At 38.0% G+C, this 9,521-nt stretch overlaps 1 protein-coding gene across 1 annotated transcript in view; it reads left to right on the top strand.

Annotated features, from left to right (window-relative positions):
* Nucleotides 1-9,521, top strand: part of LOC140327530 (maltase-glucoamylase-like) — a 78,442-nt gene that overhangs the window by 42,605 nt on the left and 26,316 nt on the right. Inside the window, 9 exon segments of the mRNA XM_072406921.1 lie at nt 347-480; nt 919-953; nt 1,163-1,279; nt 2,668-2,816; nt 2,897-2,981; nt 5,566-5,622; nt 6,641-6,771; nt 8,223-8,311; nt 9,388-9,437. Coding sequence (XP_072263022.1) covers nt 347-480; nt 919-953; nt 1,163-1,279; nt 2,668-2,816; nt 2,897-2,981; nt 5,566-5,622; nt 6,641-6,771; nt 8,223-8,311; nt 9,388-9,437 — 847 coding nt within the window.

Genomic DNA, 9,521 nt, shown 5'->3' with positions numbered 1-9,521 from the left:
GAATGATTTTTTAGGGGAACAGTGACTTTTAATGCAAGATCGCCAGTAAAAAGCTGTCGGATAAGCGCGGCTCCGTGCGCGAGCTTTTTCCGTTGCTGAATAACGCGACCGCGTACGATTCCGGATCGCTAATACGAATGCGCGACCGATAATCCGATTCTGCTTGATGAATCAGGGGCACTGAGTTATGGATGTTAGCTTGTGGGTCCCTTTGATGGACAGTTAGTGACATGACTTTGTAAAGTGTTGCATTATATGCGAGTGAAATATAAATATTGGATGATAAAAATAATATTAGGTAGCTGGGTAAAGAATAAATCCTAATTACATTCCTATTATTTTCTAGTGCTTTACGCAGTATTACAGGAGAAAGAGGATTAGTTATCTGTCGGTCCACATATCCAACCTCTGGACAATGGGTTGGACATTGGCTTGGTGACAACACTGCTGCCTGGAATCAAATGGACAAATCAATTATTGGTAAGAATCCTGGAAAGGAATTTTGCCAGAGCTGTTTCTTTTATGCGCTTAATAATTTTATCATATTTGTATTATATTTTATTTTTTGTTGTTGTTAAATGATTATTTTAAAACATACAATTTTTCAAGTCATTCGGACCTGCAGGTTCTGCTGTGGACTCAATTTCAGCCTTTTCCATTTAAGTTGGGGCCACCTCAGCTTTGGCAGATTATGGTATAATTCCTATATAAGTTGTTTTTAGCCGTGTGGCTAAAAAAAATGTGCCAAATGGCCAAAAATGTGCACAGCATTTATTGCCCACAGTCATACCCACAATTTTATGTTGTTAAAGATGAATTAGACAAAAAATTAAAATTGTGGATAAATAATTAGTAGAAAAGTAATTATGGCAGCAAATGTCCTTAATTCTTTTTTTTTCTTTCTCTTTTCTTCTATAGGAATGATGGATTTTAGCCTTTTTGGATATTCCTATGTAAGTAACAGAAAAAAAAACATTTTAAGAGGTGCCAATACTAGCAGAACAGTGTATTTTATTCCATGACTTCTGAAACCACGTAACATATTGAACCAGCTATGGAGTATTAAGGTTACTGTATTTTTTTCAAATATACATCAGATATAATGTGTTCTTCAATGAATAAAACTGCCTGAATTGACACAGTTTAAATGTTTATTCCGTAGACTGGAGCAGACATTTGTGGTTTCTTTCAAGATAGCACCTATGAATTATGTGCCCGTTGGATGGAGCTTGGTGCATTTTACCCATTTTCACGGAACCACAATGGACTAGGATGGAAGGTATGGTAAACTACAATTCAAAAACAAAATTGTTCACATTTACCATTAAAAAGTAGCCTAATTTGCCTTTTTTTTACTGTTATCAATTATTTTAAACCCATCACAGGACTTATAAGCCTTAAGGGTGTGCAATGGGCCTGATTTATTAAAGCTCTCCAAGGCTGGGGAGGATACACTTTTATCAGTGAAGCTGGGTGATCCAACAAAACTGGAATGGGTTTCTTCAAAGTCATTTGCTAACTGCTAGCAAATGTTTTGACTCCTGGACCAAATCTATTTTAGGTTTACTAGATCACCAAACCTCACTGATTAAAGTGTATCCTTTCATGACGTTAAATAAATCAGGCCCAATGTGTTCATTGAAAGCTAACAAGAGATAGTTTGAATGGATACTAAAGTACACATCCGCTCTTGACTGATGGCAGTTGCTGTTGGCGGGTGGTTAATAATTCTAGTCTATTTCTTTGTTCACCCATGTACCCTTTAAGTATATAGAATGTAACAGCTGGCCAAATCAATCACAGGGTTTCATCCAGGATGAAGGGTACATTGCCCAGATACAGGTTATACGTAGAGTATTTTTCTGTTTAGTCAGACAGTTTTCCTTTTGACCGGAAGGTGGGGTTGAAGTACCAGGTTGAATGACAATGAGCTTCTTGGCCAGGTGGGGGAGCTAAAGAGGCCTGGGTATGATCAGGTGTAACTGTTTCACCTGAAATGTATCCTGGAAATTAGGCTGGGGATATAATCTCCCAGTCTGCTTATTCCTGTGGCTCTGTCCTGGCTGGTGAGCTGGGAGGAGATCCAAGGTGAACTTTGAGTAAAGACACAGACTTTGTTGGATAAAGCTGTATGGTTAGGGCCTTAGAGTCCTGCACAGCAGTGTTAGTTAGTGGTCAAGTGGTCAGGCTTTATTTTGCTGTTTGTTTTATTTTGCCTGTTTTTATGTTATAGTATTACCGAATGCTCTTTTAACCTGCTGACCCTGTTTTTTAAGCACATTCATCCATGCAATTCACACAAAATGAATAGACAAGCTTTTTGTTATTGAATAATTCATTTAATGTTAGTTTGAATTTCTTATCAGGCTTCTTATAAGATTCTGGGTCAATGCACTTTGCATTTTAGCACCCCCAACAATGGGTAAAGCAAAATTGCACGGTTTGCCTTAATGATTGCTGCTAAGGCCATAGTCATTGTATGACATTTAATAGCTAGACATGGGCATGGCATAGGACTCCTTATGGAAAAAAGGGCACTACTGGGGGTCGTTTATTAATACAACACAAATGGTATAAGAACCTGATGTGCAGATGTATTTTTTAAGTAAAATACAAAAATGCATGGATGTTTGTGTGTTTTTATTAATTAATATATTTTTATTTCAGAGACAAGATCCAGTAAGCTTTGGTGCAGAATTTGAAGCAATATCAAGAAATGTCCTGAACATTAGATACACTTTGTTACCTTATTTGTACACATTATTATTTGATGCTCACACTACGGGATCCACTGTGGTGAGACCCCTACTACATGAGTGAGTTTATTTTCCTATTGGTGTTCCAAACATTGTTTCCATTATTCCTTACCACAATAATGGATTTTCTTTTTCTTTAGATTTGTTGAAGATAAGACCACCTGGGACGTGTATAAGCAGTTTATGTGGGGACCAGCATTTATGATCAGTGCTGTGCTTGACCAGGTAATAAACTGTAAATTTTACAAAAACATTGGGAGCTTTAGAATATATAGTTGCTCAGGTTTTAAAAAGCACAAAAAGTCCATCAAGCTCAAATACTACGGAAATAAGCATACTAAAAACATGTATATTATAAATACTACTCTAAAGGAATGGGATGTACACGTGCTGGCTTCCTAATATAACACCTTCACAGCTAGACTCTACCCCACTTACTAGTCAGCCTTAGATCAAACACCCCTTGTTGAGCAACAGGTTGATTTCTTACCACAGGAACTTGTCCATTGGCCTGATTTATTAAAGCTCTCCAAGGCTGGAGGGGATACTCTTTCATCAGTGAAGTTGGGGGATCCAGGAATCCAGGAATACATTTCTTTATTTCTTTTAGGAAGACATTTGCTCTTTGCTAGCAAATATTTTGAATCCTGGACCAGGTTTGCTGGATCACCCAGCTTTACTGATGAAAGTGTATCCTCTCCAGCCTTGGAGTGCTTTAATAAATTTGGCCCAATGTGTCTTCTCCAGATCCGGTGTCTCCAGGAGATTTTTAGGTTTCCAGTTTTCCTAAAACTTTTTGGCTGGTTATTTTCTGTTTAGAGTTCTGGCATCCCAAAGGGTTCTTTTAAAAGCTTTAGTGTTCTCCAGAGTTCCTTCTAGAGTTCCAGTGTTACCTAAACTCCTTCTGTAAGCCAGTATACTTTACAGTTCCTTCCAGTGTCCTTAAGACTTTCATTGTATCCTATTAGTCCTAGTGACTCCTTCTACACCAAAGATCCTGTTGCTTGCATTGCCATCTTTCCAGTTGCAATCTTCTCCCTGTTCCTGACTGAGCCTCCCCTACAACCACCCGAATCTTCAGTTTGTCCTTGAATCTGATATTGCCCCTTTACTTTGCACCTTGCTCTGGTTTTATTCCTGGTTTTATTCCTGGTTTATTCCTGGTCAACTGCTATTTGCAGTCTTTTCTAAGTGTCAGAACCTGGGAGCCATCCACAGCAAAGCCCCCTCTCCCTTGCACCTCTCCCTTCCACCTTCCACCATTAGTAAAAGTTGTGTGATACCTTATAAGTTATCCAGTTACAGGCAGGCAGTTACAGAATGGATGAACAGCCTGAAATGTGTTCCATATATACAAGCACCTAGAAAGCAGAAGGAACTATATGCCTAAAACTAGATGGGTAATCGATTTAATTACGTCTTTGTAATTGTATAAAGAAAGTATTTCTAGGGCAATACAACATGATGTGAGCAAAATGCCATAAGTCGTCATTACTGTGTCCCTCTATACATTGTTTCTACTACTCATTATATTATTACGAACCATATGCTCTGCCGATAAGTAGTACCGTGTTTCCCTGAAAGTAAGACACTGTCTAATATTTATTTTTCCTCAAGAAGACACAATATGGCTTATTTTCAGGGGATGTCTTATTTTTATTAGGTATTTAAGTATTTTATTTTTATTTAGTATTATTTATCAGGGTTCCAGTGGGAACTGGCTCCAATCTGCACAGTGGAGCTGGGATGAGCTCTCTGGGCTCAGTAGCAGACTGCTTGCTGAAGCTTTTCCCCTATTCCCTGGAGTTTGTGTGGGGTGAGAGAGACCCACAGACTGGCTGGTTGGTGATGGGGGAGAGAGTAAAATGGCAGCCACATCTCTTCCCCCTGAGAACACACAATACCTAAAACAGGCCGTCCTGCTCCTCACTTCACTGAGGAGTCTTTAACTTTCACTTTCTATCCTCCTTCTATGCCTCAGCTTGGAGCAGGCACAGAACGACACGTCTATCACTATGTCTTATTTTCTGGGTATGGCTTATATTGCGCAAATGCTTAGAAATCCTGCTACGGCTTATTTTATGGGTATGTCTTATTTTCAGGGAAACACGGTAGGATTGTTAAATAAAAGTTCCTCAGAATGTATTCTCTTACATACTGGACAAATTTATAGTGCAAGTTTCATTAGCTAGTGTAGCATGGGTTATAATGGTCGAATTGTACATCATAGCAACTGGGTTACCATGCAAACCCTTCTTTATTAAATAAAGACAAGCAGAAGAAATTGTAGGAAATAATGTTTTTCCTGACTTTGTTTTACAAAGGAACAATAGAGTATGTGTTAAAGAGCAACTTTGTTACAAAAAAAAACAGACAGGTTCATTATTATAAAAGGGACAGGTTATGTTCTATTCCACATTAAAAAAAATCTGTTCCCACATGTTCAGCTAAGTGTACAGTGCCGGGTATCCTGGGATACCTCCAGCTGTAAGGAATTAATGAACTCCCTTGTATATGCATGGGAGCTATATCATTCCAAACTGGCAAAACAAGATGGCCAGAAATACAGAACCTGGACCGGGTGAAGATGGAAGCACCAGTGATGACTTGGGGGCAGGTGAGTGTAATTAAAAAAATCAGACATGTAAGCTTTATTTTATTGCAGACACTTACTGACACCACCAATTCCTTCTGTGATAATGATCCTGCCTAAAAAGTTTTTTAGTTTGGTTCCTTTTTATATATCAGGTTGCACTGAAAATATTAAAGATCTCAAATGTCATCTAATTTTTTATGTCTTTGTTCCTAGGGTGCAAACACTGTAAATGCTTATTTCCCAAGCACAGTCTGGTATGATTATCACAGGGTAAGTTTGTATTTTGGGGTAAAACATTGGATATATTGAAAATGATCTTGGTTTTTAATTCAGCTCCAGTCCCTGTGCTACAAGGCTGGAGTGTGAAAGGAAGAAGCAGAACAAGAAGACAGTCAATTCAAGAAGCACGATGATCGAAACAGAAAGTCATAGAGAGATGAGCTCACCTCTGTGCTGCTTCTGCTATTACTATCCGTTCATAGCCTAGGGTGGGATCAAGCCAGAGGTTGGACTAAGTCATCACCTTTAAGTCCAAATCGAGTCCCAAATCAAGTTACTTTATTTATTAAGCTGTTTGCAAGTCATTCTTAGTGAGGCTTCTGTAACAGCGCCTTCCTCCTAGCCCCCTTCAGCTGTCAGAGGAGAAAGCTGTGGACTTAGAATGCAAGAAAGGTAGGAAGGAAGTTATGTGAAAGATTCTGTAACACTGCCTTCCTCCCTGATTTCCTTGCATTCTAAGTCAAATAAGTTTGGCTTTCTATTAGAGGAGAAAGCCGTGAAATGGAGGGAAGGCAGAGTTATGGAAGGCTCACTGCCTTCCTCCCAGCCCCCTTTGGCTGTCAGCAGGGAAAGCCAGAAGTCAACTTGCAAGTCAAGTTGCAAGTTGCTGGACAAAAGCCCCAAGGCAAGGTCGAGTCGCAAGTCGTTTATTAGGCAACTTAAGATGGACTCGAGTCCATTTTGCGCTATTCAAGTTTCAACCTCTGGATCAAGCTACTATGAATTATGCAGAGAACTGATGCTAACCATTAGGTTAAGGACATCTATGGGTAATATTTCTGGCTTAATGGGAAATGTTGAAGCGAAAGCTTATTCTACCTAACAGGCTAGTCATGTCATCTTTAGATGAGGTTCTGTTTTAATTACCTATTTTTATTCAATATTTATTTTCATACGCTTTCAAACATCATTTGGCTCAAAAATGTATATTTCAATACCTGTAAAGAAACAAAAACATTATTTTCATACACATGTTATGATATACTATGTTATGATATTTTATCTTAAGGGTGCCAAAGAAGAAGTTGCATGGAATGGCCAGTGGAAAACCCTTCAAGCCCCACTTGACCATATTAATCTTCATGTCCGGGGTGGATATATTTTACCACAACAGGCTCCAGCATTCAACACACATTATAGGTAAATATTGGCTTTGATAAAATGTAGAGCAGCCTTTCTTGACCTTGTTCAAATGGGAATGTAGGTCTTATGGAACCACTTCTATAATTACTATATCTACAGCTCATGGAATATTAGTATGATGATTATTGGGAAGAATGCCTACATTGCTGGCCATTGTGAAGAATTATACCTTTACAGATAGCCAAAAATTAGTGTATATTAGTATATTTCAGCTTGACCTGAAAGGCACAAATTGCTCATTGCTCAAGGAATTCCAAATAACCTTTTGGGGAACCTTTGTAAAGAAACACTGTTGAAGAGTCTGATGTCAAATAACATGGCCCATACTGTGATATTTTGATCTCAAAATATGTTTCAAAATATGGTAGATAGAAGCCCAATTAAAGTATATTATATTTATAGTATATATTATATATATATATATATATATATATAGTATTTGCTATTATCATGGTAAATTTGTACTCTTTTCCTATTCCTGTAATATTGTAGTGCATCCACAAACCACGCCAATGCATTTTGTGTAATACCAATGCGGTTGTTTAACTCTCTTGGCGTTCTGTCCGTATTTTTACACAAAAAGCTGTACATTGTTTTGCGTGAAAATGTATTTTACATTATAGGCCTATAATTCTTAGACATATGTCACAGAAATATGTCAAATATTTATTAATTATTAATAAACTTTAAATAAAAAAATCTATTAAAACAAGGGTGCATAAAAATACAGAAACCTGTAATATGACTGTACAGTAGCATGTATTGCACAGGAAAATAAAAAAAGGAATTAGAACTTGACAATGTTGCTAGGCTTTTTCCGCTCTATCCAAAACTAAAATATAAATAAACCATATTGGCTTTAGATTCATTTAGGCTGTATTATAAGCAGCAGTGGGAACTGGTAAGGTTCATCGCTCGGCCACCCATACCCACCCTGGTTCTTTACCAAGAAAAAAAAACCTCTCACTGCCACTCACATTGGCTCTTTAAACTATGTGCAGGTAAGCATGATTGGTTTCCGGATATTTGTGCCTATTTTTTTCTTTTGAGTGTTATGAACTGCATACATATCTGCGGTGAAGTTGGCAATTTACTGATGAAAATGTATGCTCCACAGCCTTGTTGAGCGTTAATAAATTAGGCCTAATATTTCTATTTCTTTCCCCACTCAATTTTCTTCTTTTTTTATCTATTTTTATTCTTGGACATGAGACATTTTAGTGTTTGAGAATTGTGTTCAATTTAATTTTCTTCTGCTCAGATACTGAAAAAGCTAGTTATGGAATCCCTTACCCTTAGATCTTGGCTTGTTAAAAGGGTAACTAATTGCAATTTAGGTGAATCTATTATTGGATCAGAATATGTTTTGTTCAACTGCTTGCTGGTTCAGATAAAAAATACTTTTTTTTTTTTTTGGAATTTACATATCTGATTTTTTTCTTTTTAAGTCGTTTGAATCCAATGAAACTTCTAATTGCTCTGGATAACAATGGGAATGCCCATGGTCATCTTTTCTGGGATGATGGTACCAGCACTGGTAAGTTCCAATCTAATTTAGTATTTACCTATTAGACTATAATTAAAAGTATATTTTAGTAATATTTAAATTGGTAAGAAATAGGAAATAGTGTTAATAAATAGGTAGTACATCTATTTAGGCCTAAAGTAAAAAACAATAAAACTGATTAAACAGAAAAGACAAAGCACCTGTAATGCGCCTGGGCACACAAATCACAACCAACTCCAGGAAGTATTTTCAACAATCTTTATTGCATAATCCAGGTATAGGCTGGAGTCAAACACCCAAGATCAATCCGACAAAGTGAGGTACAGAAGATGAGGCAGAAGGCGTAGTCAAGGGCAATCCGATTTCAGGGCAGCAGAGTTCATTCAATAGTCAATATTCAGGCCAGGTCGCTGTGGGTAATAAGTTCAAGCTGGTAACAAAACAACAGGTTAACATGGAAATCCAACATATGAACGCACCCTGAAAGCACACTGTGGCTATATTGGGCAAGGGTGCCTATGACAGGGCCTCAATAAATGGTCGGAGTGCCCAATCACATTGCACCACCTGGCACTATTGGATTGGGTGAAACATACTAAATAATGAATCCCTTGCAGGCAATTTGGCCTCAGGGAATTCAAATTTATACATACCCTGCCCCACTGCATAGTAGTAAGAGGAGCGCGGCATAGTATCGCGCTCCTCTTACAGCAGAACCCCCGGGTCGTGGTGTACTCTACATGCCCGCAGGAATGCTGAGGGAACAAGCAGCAGCACTGTGCAGGTCTGCAAGGATGCTGGGGATGCTGTTTGGCCGAAGAGTAGTTCAGACAGGACAGATCCCTCCACCAGAAAGAGGAGACATGCTGCGAGCAGAGCAGCTGCAGCCCAGGCTGCGCTGCCTGCTGCAGCTGTCTCCTTTAGGCTGCGTGCCATCCCTAAGGTCGCCATGGACGTGATCGCTGGCGGGGTAAGTACCTTACAGAACCCAGTCGTAGTGAAAGATTTGTCCATTATTGCTGACAAATTGTATTTGTTAATTGAAATGTCTAATATAGATAATATAGATAATAATAATACAGATATTACATTTCTTTTCTTTATAGACTCAATTGAACATGGTATATATATTTTGTATGAATTCCATGCAAGACCTGTAAGTACATGACATTTTTTTATTATTTAAGCAAATAAATAAACAAATGAAGCTTTTTTTAATTGGATAGATAGATAGATAGAT

This window comes from Pyxicephalus adspersus, chromosome 3, assembly GCF_032062135.1.
Source record: "Pyxicephalus adspersus chromosome 3, UCB_Pads_2.0, whole genome shotgun sequence".
NCBI classification, from domain to species: Eukaryota; Metazoa; Chordata; class Amphibia; order Anura; family Pyxicephalidae; genus Pyxicephalus; species Pyxicephalus adspersus.
This window is presented reverse-complemented; position numbering and strand designations above follow the sequence as displayed.